We start from the raw sequence: 20,254 nt of genomic DNA, 5'->3' as shown, positions 1-20,254 counted from the left end.
CGCCCTGACCATGAAGTCGCGCCTCCTGATATCTAACCTAAACCTACCCTCTGCCAGCTTGTGACCGTTATTCCTGGTCACTCCTGGCGGTGCTTGGGGAAACAGTGACTTCCCCAGTGCCTGCTGGTCCCCCCTGACTAGTTTAGGCAGTCAGGAAGGGCAACCGCACCTTGTCGTGCATCCACAGACGCGTCTCAAGCAGGTCCAAAGAGGTGATCCTCCCCCTCTATGCACCACTCGTATGATCGGGGGCAGCAAGGCAGGCCCTATGAGGAGAGGTGACGGGACCTGAACCTGTTCAGCCTCCACAAGAGAAGGCTGAGGGGGGATCTCATGGCCTGTTATAAACTACTAAGGGGGGATCAGCAGGCATTGGGGGAGTCCCTGTTCCCCCGAGCACTGCCAGGAGCGACCCGGAATAACGGTCACAAGCTGGCGGAGGGTGGATTTAGGCTAGACATCAGGAGGTGACTTCACGGTCAGGGCGGCTAGGATGTGGAAGCAGCTTCCAAGAGAAGTGGTGCAGGCTCCTACCCTGGGGGTGTTTAACAGGAGGCTGGATGAACGTCTTGCTGGGGTCGTTTGACCCCAGTGCTCTTTCCTGCCATGGCAGGGGGTCTGACTAGATGATCTGCTCAGGTCCCTTCCGACCCTAGAAACTATGAAACTATGATTTTCTGGGTAGGTTTTGCATAAATGACAGGAGATGAGATTGCAGGGGCTTTCATTTCTCTGAGTTGGGAATGATCTTTTTAGCTCAGGCCTGACTTGTGCATGTGCTGGCCATAGCAGCGGATTTTGCAGACTGTCCTTTCTCAGGGCAAAGGACAGTCACCACTTCTAGACTCTTTGTTCACATACTGTGTGCTCCATAGGGCCACGGCTTCATTCACTGCATGGGGGGACAGGCAACCAGACAGGTGGCTGTGAGAAGATAAGGGAGACGCTTTTTTCCTAATGCACACGAAGCAGAACGCCCACCCCTCGTGCCTTCCAAAATGTGAGGTTAAGTTTCATTTGAACTTTTAAAGGGTCTTCTGTTGGAAATTTTTGCAGTGTCTGGTGTTTCCTTGAGTTCTTCAGTCTGATGGACAAATTAGCATTACTGCACGATCTTGAAGAGATACCGGAGTGAGAGTTGCACATTGCAAAATGCAATCTGTACATTTGGTGCACAGCCTAGGAACCTGCCACACGTCCTCCAGCTCTGCACCTACGTGCTTACCCTGCGTGGCATGCTGTTTCTCTCGTAACTATACGCATGATGGAAACATTTCTATTAACATTCTCTTCACAAAGCTTTAAATCTCTTCAAGGCAGGAGCAGTGACGTGTCCAAATGTTCTCTGGAACCTAGGCACAGGTGTCCACCAATAATCCCACTGGAGACGAGCAAGCCTGACCATGGAAGCTATTTGCATCGCTGGCTTCAGAAGTGACCAGGGCTGCTTTTCACTGGGAAAGGCATGTAGGGTCTGGTGAGATGCTGCTTCCTTCTGCCTGCCCTTGAGCCCCCACTAGCTTGGGGGGGTGTCCAGAATCCCATTTCCCACGAGGCACCCCTAGCATCTCAAACCAGTGGGAGACTGTTATATGGCAGCTGGTCCCACTCTCTATGTTCATTTTGGTCGGCTATAAACTCCAGGCAAGCGGTGCTGACCCCTCTTTGCTACACGCTGCTACGGGCGTTTGCACACGTTATGTGTTGCAGACAGACACGTTACAAAACGGGAATGGGTGTCCAGGTTCAGGAGTAAGGGATGTGCAAGAGCCGAGGGCCAAGGCAAGGGTATGGGCTGAACAGGAGCTGGGGGTGGGGAGTGGGGGAGCCAAGGATGAGGAACCGGCTCAGAGCCAGGGGAAGTGTCTGTGCGGTGAGCCTGGTGCAGCCCTTTGGGGCTTGGCAGGTGGACAGCCCTGGGTTTGCAAAATCCCTGAGATGTACAGGTTCTGTTAATTAGCTAAGGGGTCTCACAGCCCAGTGAATCCAGCTGATCTGATCAATCAAGAATTCAGGGGCCTGATCCCTGCTTTGCTGAAGATCTCATCTGGATTGCAGGAGGGGTGCGCTGTGCATGCACGGCTGCTTCAGTACCGTGAGCTTGTCAGGTGTGCTTTGAATAGGCAGGGCTCTGCGGGACCTGTTCTTAGCTAGTGCTACTCTGTCCTTTAATTGAATTATCCAGCAATGTGGCCCGTCTCATTTACTTAAAACCATGTTTTCAGTGATCTATTGGAAAGCAAGGAAGAGAACGGTTGAAGGAATCGTACGCTGGCCATGGGAAACAAATGGGTATCACCAGCAAGATACCAAAGCAGCATTTGCACCGCGTTTGCCCCTAAGGCAGTAAAATGAGATTCTGCTTCCCCTTGCGTGACAGCCTGAATACAGCTGGCCCACATCGAGCCTTTGAGTTCAGCTTCCACTTCTGCAATCCCCTTTTGGCATCAGAGGTGCCTACATTTCAGGACAGCCCCCTGGAACTGTAGTCGACAAAAAACAATGGCTAGCAACAGTTTGACTGTGTTTGCTGCACCCCAGGACTGTTCCCGGTCATGCAGAAACTTCCCTACCACTCTCAGTTTTAATGGCTATTAAATGCAAGAAGCTGTGGCTCCTCTTTAACAGGAGCACTGGATAACCTGGGGGCATCTTAGCCGTGAAGTTCAATTTGGACCTTTTGTGTCATTAAGCAGAATGTATTTTCACGTGTGCATCTTTTCTTGTGGCTGTCGTGTTGCACTTAGGTTTAGGTTTCTGACAAGAGACTGGCATGCATCTGGGGTAGAGTTAAGGAGGTTTTATGTGTGCGACTCCACTCTGCTGGAATAACCATTTCTTCAGATTTGATTCAAATGCCTGATTCCCTTCAGCGAAGGGACCCGGGTCATGCTAGGGATCTGACAGTCAGGGTTGTTGTTGCCATTTGAAGACCTTAACTGGATTTGGGAGTTCAGATCTAGGGGGTTTGAACTAGGGTTTTCCTTACTGAGAAGCTGTCCTGGCCTCTGGGGTTCTGGTCTCCGGACTGTGGAGGACACTGGTTGAGCAAATGGGTACGGTGAGCAATACGCAGTTGTACTGCTCCTCCTCGATGAGAGGCAGAGATTGCTGCCTCATGGGGTGCAGTGACTTTTTAGACATTGTTTGCAAGATGTGCTGATGGCCTTTCTAGGACCAGGCTCCTAACCAGGCACACAGAGATGGCCATGTGTGGGTGCACCTGGGTGCAAGTCCCCACAGAAAGATGGAGGAGGAAGGTTGTCCCATATATTAGCTCTCAGAGCTGGGTAGTTGGGGCAGACCCCTAGGGAACCAGCTTCTAGCCTCTCTCCCACCAAGGGGATTTGCAACTGCCCCTCTCTTACTTGCTGGCCTAGCAAGCTAACCCCCCACCACCACACTAGTCCCTTGCCTTTTGAGGATGAGTCTCTACCCTTCACGTTTAATATGGTCACTGGAAAAAAAGGCTGGAGGGCAATGCAGGAGGGAAGCTGCTGCCTAATAGATGGAGGGCTCCAGCCTCAGCCCCCATGCACAAGGGAGTGATGAACGTGTCCCTGCTCTGTGAGTTGCCAAAGATTAACACCAGACCAGGTTACCCAGAGAGGCAGTGGAGTCTCCATCCTTGAAGGTTTTTAAGACCCTGCTAGACCAAGCCCTGGCTGGGATGATGTACTTAGGGTTGAACTAGATGTGACCTCCTGAGGTCCCTTCCAACCCTCATTTTCAATGATTCTCTGATTAACTGCATCCAGGTTTGCAAAGCACTTTGGGCTGGTAGGAAGGAGGGAAAGCAAGGGACAGGCAGCAATGCCAATGACCAACCCTCCACTGGACACTTCCTCTGTTGTTTTTGCCCAGTTTTAACTCAAGTTGAAGCTTGTGACATGCAGGGCTGAACAAGTCACCACCCAGGAGGCAGTGCAGACTCCCAGCACCCTTGCAGTCGCAGGCCCTACTTTCCTTAAGCAAGAGCATGAAAACAAGAGCCTTCCCCTTCTGGAAGAGGCCGATAGCAGGTAGCGGTATGAAACAAATTGGGATTTATGCACACTCCTTTGGAAAAAAGAAATATTGAATTGCATAAAGAAATGGACAGAAATTGAACAGAGAACTAAGAAGCTCTTTGTAAAAAGGAGGAGAGGGGTCACATCCACCAGGTGTGCAGGGCCATGTCCGTGCAATGCCCTATAAACCCTCCGAGGCTTTTTTTGGTAGCACTCCAGCCCCAGCCCATCCTGTGCCTCCAAGCACGAGCAGCTGGGCTCCAACACAGGGCGTCTGTAGACTTCCCTGCGCGCGTCCCCAGTGAGGCAGATCAAAGGTAGCAGGTTGGGAACGGGAAACTTCTGCTGCTGGTTGGCGAGATGTCATCGACCCTTTCAGCACTTTCTCTGCCCGGGCCCCGCTGCCGCTCACCGCCTCTTTGGAGAGTTTCCTGTTTCACAGCAAGAAGGTGGTTATTGTTCCCTTCATGGCATGGGAAACGCAGCTCCCTCCTCTCCTTCCTCTGCCTGGACGCTCTTCAAAGGCTGCCCGATCCTTCTGCCACCGCGTTGCACCCTGTCGCGTTCACCGGGCCGCAACCCCGCTTGCATTTGGAAGTGGCCGGCAGAAAAGTCTGCTGCGCCCGTCCTCTTCCTCCCTCCACTGTGCCTTGGGGGCTGGAGTCTGCGGGGAAGGTGGCCCATGCATCGCAGCCCCTGTCCGGCCTTCATGTCCGTGTTGTCAGTCCCGGCCCCCTATAGATTTGCCCTCGCGGCATAGCGTGACAAGGGCAAAGTGGCTGTAGACCTCCTGCTGCAGGGGCCTCTGGCTTTCCAGCCTCTTTTCATCTTCTAGTTAGTATAAGCAGTAAAGAGACCTTTCAGACCCAACATGGGCAGGGCAGGGTCCAGCATGGGGCATGGGGATGGCAGCCCCCACAGCTGTTCCTTGGGGAAGATGCTCAAGGACAAGATAAGGCTTCACTCTGCTACATAATGAAAAATCCCTGGAAGCCTCTGGGCCACATCACCTCCAGGGCACTGGCCATGTCCTGCATCAGTGCAGCTTCCTTCCCAGCAACATAATCCGTCCCCTGTCCCTGGTAAGATGCTGTAGGCAGGACAGAGAGGCTGCTGGGCTGCTGACTTGTGACCAGGAGCAGAGTCCCTTGCATTGGCCCTTCCCAAAGCACTTGGGCTGAGGCTTGGAATCGCATGTCAGGGCTTGGAGATCTCGTCAGGAAGCGCCTGGCAGTGGAGGTCTCAAGAGCAGGAATACTTTAGTTTAATAAAGAAATCGGAGGCTAGTCTGGGTCGTTTGCATGGTAAGAGCCCTGCTGGGCCAGCGCTAAAACAGCCGCTGTCCCCAAGCCCTCGCTGTCCAAGACATTGCTCCGACAACAGGGACCTGGTCTATGAGCGAGGCTCTGAGGTGCTATTGCAAAATGAGTAAATAATAATTGAAAGGAAAAATTAGCATAGTGAGGAACAAAAGGAGCTTATAGGACTCCAAGACTAGAGGCATCAGGTGGGTTCGGAAAGAGAGGAGAACAGGAGGTGACAACGAGAAAGCCGTGCTCAGGGGGTGGACTGTGTCTACAGCTCTGGCTGTCCAGCCAGGGCTGTTTTGCACAGGTACCTTGGCAAAGAAGGGCCTGAAACAGGATCTGGAGGGCTAGGAGGCATGGACATGCGTGCAGGATATATGAGGGGGAACACGTGGAAGTGCTGGCTGGAAAACGTAAACCCAAAGTGGTGGTGTCACTGGCAGAGCGGAGGTTAGCTCGACAGCATCGGAGGGATGCTGGGGAGGCTGTGGAGAGGATAGGAAGGGCCTGAAAATGGAGATGAGTGGGTTTTGTTTCCAGTTTCAAGGCTTTGGTCCTCTTCTTCCCAGCCCCCCGCTGCTAGCATTACCAGTGCCCTTTGATCACCGAGCTCAATAGCCTGGTGCTGGCTCCCTGGCAAGGGCCAGCTTTTTGCTGGGTCTGCCTCAGGGACTCCATTCATCTCCTGTGCATGCTGCAATGTGCCTGTAGCACAGGGGATTCGGGGTTCAGTCCCTCCATGGCTTTTGAACTGGCCTCAGGTTTCCAGTGAATGAGAGGACTTCATCACTCTCGACAGAGCGTCGCTCAGCCCGCTCCCCCCACACCAAGGGCCAGGACTGCCTGGAAACCTCCAGGACAAAGAGAGCCAGCTGCAAATAGCTTCTGGTGCCCTCAGAAATGAACGGCATACACCATGGCACCCCAAAAATGCCTGGGGGGGTCACTTGCTTCATGGGTTGTGAAGCCTCAGACTAAGTACTGATGCCAAAGCACCAGGGCTAGGAGCCAGGGAGGCCACAACTGATCTCGTGCCTGGAAGTTGTGGGTTATGGGTTGAAGCTGGGAGCAGACAGAGCACCTCACATGGTCTCCTCTGGCCCACCCAAAATACTGGTTTTGATGGTAAATTGAGCAAAATTGGGGTGGATTTTACTTGTCAAAATCTTGGCGACTTTATTTTGGTGTTTCTTAACCCGTTGCCAGTAAAAAGAAATATCAGGTTTAAGTAGCAATGCCAGGTTTAAAAACCTTGTTCGTGAAAGTGTTTGAGGTTTTTCTTTTTAGTAAAAACATCATGATTTTATAAAGCAGTTTTTATGTGAGGGGTCAGAAAATTCTGCAAATTTGATTTTTTTTTTCCTTTAACCAAAATCTAACATTTTGAATGGACTTGTTGAGGGGTCAGGGGTTCTGATTTTTTCCCTACAAAATACAAAATATGGAATTTTTCCATGACATTTATTTATTTATTTTAATGAAAAATGATTTCCTGCCATAATTATTCTTTGGCTATAACTTTCTGTCTGACTGTTATCCGTTTTGGACCTTCTGCATGTGGGTCTGCCCTGCCCTGCACCTTGTCCCATCGCTTACATCTAGGCAGCATGAGTGCAGTCTGGGGCACAGCGATGCCAGTTGTGGAAGAGGCTAGGGAGCTATGAGACGAGGGTTTTTTATGGCCTAACTGAGCACAGGGGAAAAGCAGAGAAGGATCTTTGGAAAGCCACCAGCCCCAGACAGTCGCCGTGGGCCTTTGTACATGCCATGTTTTTTGCCCTTTATTGCACTGCACAGGTGTGACTGTTTGCACGAGCGGGTTTTCCAGCTGCTTTAAAAGTCCTGATGCATTAAAGTAAAACTGCTCGGACGTAGTTTAGTTTGGCTCACAGATGAGCAGACCACAACCTGGCTGTCACAAAAGCAGGCGCCTCCCATGTCATTGTGGCCCCCTTGTTGAAAGCCCCCGAAGTGGATGGGCAGGAGCGCTGACTGTTGACTGCAGAGAGGACTCCTGCATGGCAGAGGGGCGTTGCAGCTGGGGTAAGCTTTGCCTGGGCTGTTCCCCTTTGTGGCTAAAGAGGTTTTTCTTTGCAGGAGCTGCAAACCCTGCAACTTCTGCCAGCACTGAATTCACAACACAGGGAAAAAAGGACACGTGCCCCAGGCCTCTCCCTTCCACTTGAGAACACAGCCGGTGGCCGTACAGTTCAGGCTGGGCCACAGCCCAGCTGTGCTGCAGTGGCCTCCGTTTACACCCTACAAAAAACAAACCACTTCTCCATTCATAGCTGCGAGCACAGGGCCCTCCGGGACCCAATCTTTTCCACCGGTGGGCTGTGAAAGCTGTCCGCTTGGCAGGCAGCTGTGCTGGATGCCCTTTCTGTGCATACGTGTCACTGGCTGGCAATCCCACACGCAGGGTTTCCTAAGCTTTGCCAAGCTCGCACAGGAGCAAATTCTCCATTATCCTTTTTTTAATGGCAACGGTGCCTCTCCCCGCTGCCATAAGGCCCACGAGGACACACAGTAGATGCTCCCACTTGTTATAGGCCTGTACACTTTGATCAATATTCACCATACAATAGTAAACACAGACTCCCAACTTAAACCAAGCAGATGCAGTATAGTAGGTAGGAGTCACAGTGTTTCTCTGGGTCTGACTATCCAGTGGCTTTTGGGCCAGGGGTGATGCCAGAAGCCTGAGTAGCAGGTGAACGATGCTGTGCACAGCTGTGCCCAGGCCGAGGAGCAGGCGCCCGTCTCCTGGCTGCATTGCTTGGAGGAGAGGGACTGGGAGGTGCACCGGTGCAAGGCAGGAGTGACAGGAGGGTGGGCTGGTTTGAAGTGGGGGAGCAGACAGGGCAGCAACACACAGCAGTCGGAGGGCACCATTCAGATCACAGGCAGGGGAAGGCTGTGGCCACTGCGTGCAGTGGAAGTGGGGCTGCTGGCTGCAGGGGTTTTGGGAGCAACATTGGTGAAGGAAGCTTGTGGAGGCCGAGTGGCTGTGCAGGGCTGGCCTTGTGCCGATACCAGCCTTGTGTCCAATTCAGAGGTGCCCAGAAGCCACGTAAGCCTGTGGGAGGGCTGGCATCCGTACTTGGCTGTGGGACCGTGAACGAGGGCTAGGGGTAGCAGCTGTGAAGCTGCAGTGTAACAAGCCCTTGTGGTGGAGGCCCTCGGGCTGTAGTGACATCTCCACTTGAGAGAGGTGACAGTCAGCTGCACAGGTCACGGGAACCAGAAACAGCTGGTGGCTGAAGTGCAAAGGGGTGAGAGTAGCCACATGCATGGATCAGGCATCAACACTTGAGCTACTGGAGGTGCAAAGCCTGGAGAGCACCTAGCACTGACTACTGCCACCCACTGCTGTCGGGACCTCCCATAACCCAAATTTCATCCTAGCTGCTGACATCCACGTGGCTTATTTCCATGTCGGTCTCCCTGACACGTTTCTTGTGATTATGGAGCCCTTGGAGTCCAGTGGGAGAGGCAGGGCTTTGGTGCCACTTGGTTTTCACTGTCAAACCCAGCCAGGGATGAGGTTGTCACTAGAAACACTCCCCGATGCCATCGTTATCCTTGGAAGAACTGTCTCCTGGGAACGCTGCCCAGTTCTGGCTGCTGGCATATGGCCCTGGTACCCACGGGTGCCCAGAAATGGGACGTGTTTCCCTTTCCGTCCGTTGCTGATGTCCAGCACTTGCTGCTTCATTGACTGACCAGTAAATGAAAGAGTCCATGAAACCAGCTCCCAGAGCCGAGCCTGGTGTCCTTTCTACTCCTTGTCACCCAGCTATGTCCTTCGCTCCTGCACAGGCTTGTCTGGGATGCTTGTGCAGGAGAAATGAGGGGAGACGGAGTCCAGCCCCAAGCTCCTGCTCCACATCCAGAGACTCTAAAAGGAGCTTCTCCTTCTCCCCAAATTGCTGCCATATGCAGAGCGCTACCCCCAAACACCAACTTGGACACTGCAGAGCGGCTCATTCTTGGCTATCTTTTCCTTGACAGGTTCATCTATCATTTCTGCTATCCTGCCAGCTTATTAGCAGATGTTGTTCTGTCCCCAGAGGATGGAGAGGGAGGGAAACAAATGGACCAAGCTACAGATGGCCTGGCAGAGCCCTTCCCACACTTTCTGTTTATTGATAGAAGACTGTCAGCTCCGGGGGGCTGCGACGAGGAGCCTGGAGCTGATGAGATAGGGAAGGGTGGGGAGAGAGGATCCCAAGTGCCACTGGCTCCACTCACAGCAATAGGGGACACGTGGGAGGAACCACGATGTGCATGCATCATAACCGGGGACCTACCTAAACTATATGGCATTTTGGGGTGCAGGTATGCTTTGAGGGCCAGCCAGAAATGCTTGGAGCTGGAATTTTCCAATGTGCGTTAAGCTGTGCATGCTCCGTGCATGTGCGTGTGCATGCGTGCAATTGGTGACACGTTTTTCACAGCAAGGGGCTGTAACAGCAGCTGACCTTTGCTTCTGATAAATACTTTGAGATGTTTGTTCGAGATTTGCAGCTTGCTGTCCTAGGAGGTGAGCAGACCACAGGCCTCACTGGGGGCACAAGCAGTACCCAGGCAAAGCTGGGTGGTGATGCTGATGGACCGCCACAGCCGAGATCTGGGGTGCATCAGCTCCTCGAACCCTAAGACTGCATAGAAATTTGGTATTCAATGCAAGGTCCTGGCCCCAGTGACTGCTGGCATGGCCTGTGCCCTCCCATGGCAGATTTCCTCAGTATACGAACCAGGCTGAAGTCCAACCCAGACCGTGGATCCCAGGAAACATTGCTAGGCCTGCCCGTGCACCCAGGCTTTGAGGGCAAGGCAGGAGGAAGTGAGTCCCGTAGGAGCCATTATCATTCCAGAAAGGAAGCCCAGGTGGAGAAGTGGGGACTATTGGTCATTTATTTGGCAGGTGGGGTTTGCACATGGCTGTTTGCACCCCGGCACACTGGCCAGTGGGATTTAAATACAGCGAAGTAAGTAATAAATCCCATCCTGTCCTAGGTGACTCCGGAAAGAGCTCTCCTGGCAGATGGCAACATGCAACTGGACTGAACAGAGCAAGAAACATTTGCTCTGGCCCTGGCCCTTGGCTGAATCTTCCAAGGGGGTTTTGGGATCTCATCCCCATTGCTTCCCGTGGGGGTCAGGGTAAGGGTGGCAGAGCCCTCTTTCTTCCTGCCTGTTCAGTTCTGGAAGACCCCTCTCCACGGCCAGTTCTCTCCTGGCTTGTTAAATGCTTGTTCCTCTTGATGTCGGGGGCTTGCTGGCCCAGAGACAGAGGAGTGAGAATAAGACTTGCCAGTCCTAACATGCACAGGTCCCCACCCTGCTCTGTGATCTCCCATGGCAGGAAGACATCCCTCTACACCTGGGGGAAATATGAAACACAGCAAAGTTTATACCATCTGGCACCCCAGGTTCAAGCCTAGCACAGCCTGTCACCAGCATTTGCCCACATGCCTGGCAAAGCATTGGGACAGGGTTGCGTTTGGACTCGGACCCCGGCCCTGGCACTGGAGCCCTCTAGCTCCAGCACAGGGCTGGTCCGAGACTCCCCAGGCTGCTCCAGCTGCTTTGGGCTGCCTCGATGGATAAGGCCCAATGTCTGACATGTCCCCAGTCCAGACACCATCACGTGCTCACACCAACCACAGCTAATCATGCCTCGGCTCACCCCGCGTTGTTGCGCTTGATGTGGAATATGCATAAACAGTGGTAATTTAGCACGATTTTCCCCTTGACTACATCTCAAATACATGCGACTCATTGCCACAGGTAATTAACATTTCTTTACAACATTAAATTCTAAACGATTACAATCCCCGCTCAATGAAAATCTGTCGTGCACTGTGTTCCCATCCTACCCGCCAGGTAGATGGGAGTCGCAGGCAGTGACAAATTGGCTCTAACTTCGCTGCCCCTCATTAAACGTTTGGGGATCGGCTCCAGCGCCTTGGAGAGAAAGCACAGACCCAGGGGACAAGCACTGTCCTCCTGCCAGCTCTGGCTGGGGACAGAGAGTGCCCTGCTCTCGGGCCTGGGAGGGAAGAGCCTGGCTTTGTAGGATCATCTGTGGGAGGTCACCCACCAAAACAGCATCAGCCTCTCCGTGTCCTGAAGAGGAAGGTGAGTACTGGTAATCATGGCTGCCCCGAGGAAACAAAGCCGGAGGCCAGCTCTCCCAGAGGTAGGAGCCCAAGCAGTGTGGCTATCCCAAAATCATCCACCCACTCCCTGAAACTACCTGGAATTGCATAAAGCTCCTGGGATTGAAGCAGCTGTGTCTCTGCCCCTGCTGTCTGGTTTCCAAGCCTCTGGGACTATGCTCAGGTCCCAATTTTAGGCTTTCCTCTGCAACCAAGAGAGCCAGAAACTGTCTTGTATTTCAGCGCGAGCTGAGGTTCTCCTGCAGTTGGGGAACAGCAAATATCGCAGCACTCCCAACGAAACCGTGAGTGGCCTTTACCACTAGACAAACACTGGGGGCAGCTACCGAGCATACCTCAAGACGGAGGGGCTGCAGGTAACCTGCTTCTGCTCACCCGGAGACCATCAGGGAGGGATGAGTGAAGGAGACCTTGCTCCCTGGGCCAGAGCTGTTCTTTGGCAGCCCGCTGGGAGCTGGGGCTGGGACAGGCGGTGAACGCACGCACGCAGGAAAGGGGGAAGCAGCCGTGGCTGGTGCTGAGGGGGAGAAGATCCTCCTTCAGCAGCTCTGGACCTCCAGCTCCTCTCTCTTTTCACTCCAGAGCTGAGATGTCTCTGAGGAGCTTCCAGGAGATGCTGACAGCAGCTTGAAGAGAAGGGGTCCGCAGCTAGGAGGCACGAGGGAGGAAGCAGAGCCAGCCTTGAGTTGGTCTCTGCCCTCTCCCTCTCCCTGGACTCCTCTCCTTTTATCCAGGATGGTCTCAGGCACTCCTGGGCATCTCCACTCCTTCCCAAACCGGCCGTGGGAGAAGGCAGAAAAGGGGACTGGGGATGGTGTCATAACAGATCCATGTCACTCCTTCACCTCCTACCCTGGCGACCCAGCCCTGGGCGCTTGTACATGTTATACGTTGTTTCAATACACATCACGAAACAGCACCAAAAATCACCGTTTTGCTAGGTTAGTCACGTCTGAAAATGCAATGTGTTTAAACAATGAGGATTGGGCACTTTTCAGACGGAGGTTGGAGGGAAGTGCAGCTGGCCAGGGGGAGAGGCCTGGAGGAGGTTTCATGCACCGAGCTCTGCATGTTCATAAAGGGGCGCTTTTCAGACTGCAGCAACCGGGATCCTGATATAAGTGCACTGTCTTCGCTGCTGCTTCTTGCAGCCATGAGGTGCATCATGTACTCAGAGCTGTTGCACAGTTCCCCAGTGCGTGGAGTTTCCTGGTATCACCCCCAAAATTATCGCCTACAGCTCCCAAGCCAACCCTCAGGGAACCCGCCGGTTGTTAGAGACACCAAGAAGTGACTGTGTGTGACAACGAGAACGCTACCTGCCTTTGCAGCACTTCTCCAAGTAGTTCTCTTAATAAAGAGCCAGCTTTTTTGTGCAAGCTCGGAGCCCTCTCATGTTATTACCAAGCCAGGGGGACATTGGGCATGGTGGCAGCACTCGGGTCATATGAGGCCTACAGCCAAGAAGAGAGTGAGTGCTAGGAAAACAACTCAGCACCTAGCAACTCAGCCATCACCAATTCACCAGAGACAAATGGCACTGCAACACGGGAAAGACTCAGGCCCCTGGGAACGCTGGGTTTCCAGACAAAAACCTTTGCACAACCAGGGAAGCAAAAATGAGCATGTTTATAGAACTGGGAGTCAGGGATAAAGGACATGACTCCGGGGGATCAAAGTAAGAATGCAGAGACAATTTTTTTGCTATTTCACTGGGGAAAAGATGACGACGGTGTTTGGCGAGTGCTTTGCCCACAGAGGAGGAGACAGCCAGGAGGAAGTTCTTTTACCCAGAACCAAAACACGGACGGGGAGATGGGTATGTGTATAACGGGGCCGGGAATTACGGCCCCCACGTGTAACTGTGGCAGTCCCTTAGAGATGGGTCATGTGTTCGTGGGGCATATAATTCACCCACAAGACTGCTGGGAGCAGCAGATCTAACCCTAGACAAATACTCGACGTCAAGTGTGGCAGACCGGCCCCGCGCAGAAAAAGGCTCTGAACCAAGACAGCCTCTAGTAGAGACCAGTGTACACTGCGGGACGCCAGGAGGAGATGGAGACGGGGTGATGGAGAAGGCAGGCGCCAGGGCCCAGTGCCTGTCTCGCAGACAAGACAAAAGGCAGATGTAGCAACGGCGCACGGGGAACGGGGAAAAGAATGGCTTTGTTGCCCACTGCTGCAGGACGAGAGAGGAAGGGGTCCCTCCTTGGCATACACCCTCCCAGGGACACGGGAAGGAGTGGGCTGGTCAGCCAAAGGCAGAGGCACCTTTGCACAGGTGAGCCAATCTGGTCCAGCCACCAAATAGCCCCACGACAGTGGCAGAGGCTGCAGCGGGACAGAGGTTACCCGGGGTAGTGGTGGAGACAAACTAAAGACACCCGTGGATTGGCAGGGGATGCCTGCTCCCTACTCCTTAAACCAACTGGGCAAAGGCCGGGACCAGGGGGATTTAGAAGCACCTTCAGCCATGCGCTGGCTTTAGGAAAGGAGGCATGTGAGCAACACAAAACCAGCAAATGTCACAGGGTACAAGGATAAAAACTGTTGAAAGGAAAACCATAGCACTGGCATGGGACCTGGGGGGAGCACAGGAAGGGTGTGGATGAATGAGGGTGAAAGCAACTCCCCACAAACAGCAGTTGCACCAGCAAGATGCTGGAGCCAGCTCGTCTGCAGAAATGGGAGACCGAACAGGCTGCAGTATCATGGCACTGGTATGCAGTTGTCGCAATAAATACCGAGTCAGTTTAGCTTTACTGTCGTGGAGTCCTCGTGTGTTATCACCTAGCCAGCAGCACGTGAAATACCAGGGGAAGCCTGTAGCAGAGCACAGCCCAGGTCATCCTTCCTTCCTCTCAGCAGGGAAGGAGCCCCCGTTCCCCTGGCTGGCCAGGGAATCTCGCCCTACCCCAAGCTCCTGCTAGGTCTATTCCCCTGCCCCATACTGTGCGGCTCGGGGAGGCAGGAGCAGCCAGCAGTGGAGAGGGCCAGGCACGTCCCTGGAGCAGCTCTGTGTCAGAAGCCCACTATCCCTCGCCACTCCCAAGAGGAAGCTGTCTCAGTGTTTCCAGCAGAGAGGGTCCCCCAGGAGAGAGCAAGCGGGGAAGACGGGAGCCAAACTATCTCACCTTGGGATTGCTCAGCTCCATGTTGGTGGGGTTGACCAAGCCAGTGTGCATGCGCTGAGCCCTACCCTCACACCCCTTCCCCTTCCTTTCTTTGCAGCCTGCGAGCTGGGCTTTTACAAGTCAGCCCCCGGCGACCAGCTGTGCACGAAGTGCCCCCTGCACAGTCACTCGGAGAGCCGGGGCGCCCAGGTGTGCCGCTGTGACAGCAGCTACTACCGGGCAGCACAGGACGCTCCGTCGGCAGCCTGCACCCGTGAGTATCCTCCACCCAGCCGAGCTTTGGCCAGATGCCCGCCTGCCCCACAGCAGAGGGGCACGAAGGGGCCAGAACCTGGATAAAGATGTGCCCGGGGGACAGCACTGGGGTGGGGTTGCAGGAGAGAGCCACCCATGCACCAAGAGACTATGCATGTGCTGGTCCCCGGGGGAAACAGGTTAAAAACTGCAAGAACCGATTCCTAGACACGCTGGAGTCAGTGGGAGCTTTGCCAGGTGCTTACGGCAGCAGGGGGGGCATGCCCACCCCCACGTCTGAACAACTAGTTCACTCATTACAGCTGCAGGGTGCCTGGCCTGCAGGAGCTGGGGGGGCACGCTAGCTATTGTGCCTTTCTCCTAGTGTGGACAGGGCCTTGCAAGCTGCATGCCGGGTGGCCTGGGGTCTGCGTAGGGTTTTCCTTGGGTGGTTGTGCAGAGGAGGTGTGAACACGTGCCTGCATTGCTACAGGTGCATGTGTATTTGTAGATCCGCGTGGGCAGGCTGCATCCCTGGCCGCGTGCGTCTCGGGCTCTCTGAGAGCCTGCAGGCTGTGTCTCTGTCAGTGGCAAGTTTCTCGCTCTGGTTCTTTGCCATATGAGCTTCTTCATCTGTGGGAGGAGTGCATGTGTGCTTCTGGGTGTATTTTTGTGTGCCTGGGCGTGTGGCCCCGAGGAATGGCTGAGTGTGGTGATGTGTATATGTGGTTCCAGGGGTGGGGGGAGTGTTTTTTGTATACCTGTGCATTTGTGCTTCTGGGGGATGAGTGTGTACATGTCCCTGTACCTATAGATGTGTGTGTTTCTGGGGGGGGGGCAGTGTTTGTGTGTACTTGTGTGAGAGCATCCATCTGTGTGCCCAGTGGTGTGCATGTTTCTGGGGGATGTGTGCATTTGTATATCTGCTTGTGCTTCTAGACGAGGTGTGTGTGTCTGGGGAAGGGCTGTGTGTGTCTCTGCATCCATGTGTTTGGTTGCTGGGGAATGTGTGTGTGTGTGTGTGCGCACGCGCGCACTGATGATGCTGTTGAAAGGATGTTCTTGTTTAATTTTCCTGTCTCCAGTGCTAAAGCATATACTTTTGTCTCTATCGTGTCAGGAAGGGGAACACTTTCCTGTTCAGCCCAGCCTGTCTCCCTTGCACAGGCGTGTGCTGTCTCTGGAAGCGGCCGATCAACTGTGAGTTGCTGACATGCCAGGGAAGACAGGTGGTTTCCTTGCGTTCAGATCTGCCCATTCAATCACTGCTTTCTCTCTTCAGAGCATGTCTTCCTCTGGCCAGCCCGCGTCTCTGCAGTGATATCCCCCCCGTGGATGCACAGGGCACGTCTTCCTCTGGTCGCCCTGCCGGTCTCTGTCCTCTGTTGCAGAGCATGCCACCCCTGGGCTGGGGGGCTTCGGACCATGCCACTTCCCAGAGCCCCTTCCCCTTCCCATCTGCCTGGATCTCTGCTTTCTTTCCAGGCCCCCCCTCTACTCCCGTGAACCTGATCTCCAGTGTGAACGGCACTTCGGTGACGCTGGAGTGGGGCCCGCCGCTGGACAAGGGAGGCCGAGCCGACATCATGTACAATGTGATTTGCAGGCATTGCCCGTGGGACCTGGGCCAGTGCGAGACGTGCAGCAACGGCATCCGCTTCGTCCCTCAGCAGATGAGCTTGGTGCAGGGGGGCCTCACTGTCACCAACCTCATGGCCCACACGAACTACTCCTTCTGGGTGGAGGCCATCAACGGGGTGTCTGACCTCAGCCTGGAGCCCAGGAGATTCGCAGTGGCCAACATCACCACGAACCAGGCAGGTAGGAGAAACGGACATCACCAGACAGCATGGCCACCCATGTCCTCTGGTATTGGCTCTGGTTGCACCTCTTCCCGAAGAGCCAACAGCCCTCAAAGACGAGCACAAAACTAAGGGTGATCAGGAGGGGAACTGTAAAGACAACCAACAATAGCGTTGTGCCCCTTTGTAAATCCAGTGTGTCCACACCTTGCACACTGCCCAGTTCTGGTCCCCACACTGCAGCAAGGAGATGGAAGAACTGGAGGAGGGCAACCAGGATCATGAGCGGTCTGGAGGGGTTTCCATGTGAGGAAAGACTACAGAGACCAGGCCTGCTTGGTTTAGGAAAGACACTCGAGAGGGGAAGGGTTTACAAAATACTAAATGGGAAAGCCAAAAGTCAGTAGGGATTTATTATTTACGGCCTCTCACAATACAAGAACAAGGGGTCACAATGTGAAACAAGTGGGCAGTCAGTTTAAAATGAACACTACAGATCGCATAGACATTAGGGCTGGCAGGGACCTCATGAGAGCATTGGGTCCAACCCCCGAGGCCGTTCTTTTTCATGCAACACATAATTAAACCACAGGACTTGTTGCCACCCGATGCAGGGGAAGTGGAGAGTTGATCCCGATTCCTGCTAACAAAGGGCCTGGGCACGTTCTTGAAGGAAAAGGGCATCAGTCACTATTGAGCACAGGAGCAAGGGGCATGGCCTCTGCATCAGAGCTTCCTAGACCTGAAATACTGGAGGCTGCAAGAGAGAGAAATGGGACAAAAAACCTGGTGAGACCCAGTTCACTCTCCCCTCCAGCCTCCTCTGCTGCCCTGTGACACCAGAGACTGGGCCAGGTGGACCAAGGGTCTGGCCCAGTACATACACAGCAATCGTTATGTTATTATTCTGTGCCGAACAGTTGCCTGCAGGGCCAATGCTCTGGTGCTGAAGGCAGCCCAGGGTCTCCCTGCACATGCTCTTTGTACAGAGGGCAGAGCAGAGGTGCACTGCATAGACTAACTGAATCAGAGCTGCATACACTTTCCTGAACAGCTGCTTACTTCATCTGACAAGTCTTTGGTTCAGTTAGTCTATAAGGGGTACCTCTACCTCTGCTAGACTTCAGAGTGACATGGCTAATGACCTCTCTCTGGTCTTTGTGTGTGGAGCTGGAGGGCAGATGTGGCTTGCCCGTGGAGATGGCAGTAATTTCCACACAGGGGTCCATGAGAAATAACCCAGACCACTTCAGATGGGGCCAGCGGGACTGTGCGCATCTCCTTAGCCCTTGTGATGCTGGCATGAGGGACACGAGCAGTGTGTGGGTTGCAGCAGAGCTGCTGTTGGCAGACACCCACCTCCGCGAGTAAGAGATTCATCCTTCTCAGCTCGCTCAGCCCTTGCAGGCTGCCTCCTCTCCATTTATCCCTCCATCTGTCCTGCTGCGGGGGCACCCCGTCACCCCAGGGGCACAGGCACACAGGGCATTTGCGTGTAGATGAACGACACTAAGGAGCACGAACCTTTAGGTCTGCTCCTTCCCAGCCCTCTCCTCCCATCCCAAAGGGCCAGACAGAAGTTCATGCCCTGCCTAGTGCTGTCTTTCCACCTCCCACCAGTGCCGGCCGCTGGCAGGTGACGGCAGCATTTGTTAGGGAAAGCCTCTCTCATGCATGTCTTATTTTTTCAAATCTCCTGCTGAGAAACAACCTCACATCCCAGACAGGTCTTCCCAGCAGTCCCCCAGGGCCTGGAGAAGACAGGACCTGTCTGCAGATCCATCCAGGCACCACCCCAGGGCAGGGGCCTGCCTCTCCCACCCACCCAGCACTGTTTGGAGACAAGTGCAGGGCTGTTTTTCAGGGAGGCAGTTGTGAGTAGCTCTGGAGGCATCACAGGAGTCGCACTGCTCCAGCCCCAGCCAGGGAGTTGGTTGTAAACTTTCTCTTGTAGACCTCCACCCTGCCACCCTCCTGGCCCTGGCCCAGCACTGATCAGCTGCATCCCTCCTGTGCTATTGGGAGGGCCGCTCCGGAGATGTCCGTGTTGGCTGGCTGCACAGAGGGAGGTGGACTATTCCTGATGTAGCTTCCCTCCTGGAAGTTAACTGTTGAGCAGGCATCGTGAAACCAGCAGGGCCAGGTACCTCAGTAGTAATTGGAGTTTAGCGGCAGCATCTGTGCAAAATCCCAGCTGTCCTGCTCCACGGCACAGCTCTGGCAGACAGCGGGGTTCGAAGGAGCCCTGCAGGGAAAGAGAGGAGGCCTGGGATTGAAGGCACAAAACAGCTCGCTCGTTATGAATGTGAGCAATCCTTCGCTGGCCTGCGGGGAGCTTTCAACCTGACGACTCCCCGGCGCTGAGCAAGGCGGGGACTTGGGGTCCAGTTGAATACACAAGAGAGCAGAGACTCAACACGATGTCGAAGGAATATTCACTGGAGCTAGCAGGGGAGGCAACACAAGGATTGACTCCATCCTGTCTGCACCTGGAGCTTTGGCTTCCTGTTGGAAAGGACAAATGTGCATCCTTGCAATGATGTCTAGCCTAGAGAGAAGCCTGTCACTGCACTTGCACGCAGGTAGTGCTTCATCTTTCACCTTCCCTCATCCTCTTGCCTCATTCAGCAACTTTGTCCTGAGCCCTGCAGGGGATTATCACCGGGGATTATCACTGGATAGTTTCTGGAGTCTGGAAATGCCAGGGTGGAGTTCAGGCACGGCCCAGAGTTGCGGTGTCACTGCTGATGGTTTGTGTGTGAACCGCGTTTTGCAGTGCTGCCGCGTCCTGGGCTGTTTTCTGCATAGCTGTGGGGTATGTCTACATTGTGAAGGCACCGTGGAGGTAGCCCAGCTTGATCTCCCTCATTCAGATGGCAAGAACAACCTAGCTGCAGTATCACCGAGAGTCTGGCTGCCTGAGCATCTCCCTACCTCTGCCGTTTGCAGCCGGCTGTGTTGCCAGGGGTTGACTGCTATCTGTACCCGAGCCAGCTCCGATAGCTTTAAACTACACAGCAGTTACTGTAGTATAGACACGCTCTTTCCTTTCACTAGGGTGTTTTCAAGCTCACTGGGTACAAGGGTGAGTCTGGGTGCTCCCCACATGTATGTAATGCCAGTGCAGTTCATGGCACACGCCTGGGTGTGGAACAGCTGATCCTTCCTAACCAGGAGAAACATCTGGGGAGGAGTCGCACACCACTGATTTATGTCACCAGGCCTGAGCACAGAAAGCTGGGAGCTCAGGATCCCCTGGGGTGCACCACGTTGCATGTGGAGCTTCCCTCCGTCTGCTCTCACTTGTTCAGGCTTGTTAGGGACAGTGCTTCCTTGGAGCCTGTGCCGCAGCCAAGCCAGACCTGTAGAGCTGCGGCTGTCAGACGTTTTAGAGCCAAGGCACCCCTCGTTAGACTCAGAGCACCCAGCACCCCTCAGGAAATGCCAGCTCTGCTTTCACTCACTTCTTGACATTTTTTTTTTTTTTTTCATAGACATCAGGGCTGGAAGGGACCTCGGGAGATCATCGAGTCCAGCCCCACCCCAAAGGGCAGGAAGTCAGCTGGGGTCATAGGA

General features: G+C 54.1%; 1 protein-coding gene across 1 annotated transcript in view; it reads left to right on the top strand.

The window, feature by feature from the left end:
- EPHA8 (EPH receptor A8) overlaps positions 1-20,254 on the top strand; it is a 75,101-nt gene that overhangs the window by 41,632 nt on the left and 13,215 nt on the right. Inside the window, exons 4-5 of the mRNA XM_019541353.1 lie at positions 14,740-14,895; positions 16,362-16,697. Of these exons, the coding sequence (XP_019396898.1) occupies positions 14,740-14,895; positions 16,362-16,697 (492 nt within the window). The remainder of the gene's footprint in view (positions 1-14,739; positions 14,896-16,361; positions 16,698-20,254) is intronic.

This window comes from Crocodylus porosus, unplaced genomic scaffold, assembly GCF_001723895.1.
Source record: "Crocodylus porosus isolate Cpor-Errol unplaced genomic scaffold, CroPor_comp1, whole genome shotgun sequence".
NCBI lineage: Eukaryota > Metazoa > Chordata > Crocodylia > Crocodylidae > Crocodylus > Crocodylus porosus.
This window is presented reverse-complemented; position numbering and strand designations above follow the sequence as displayed.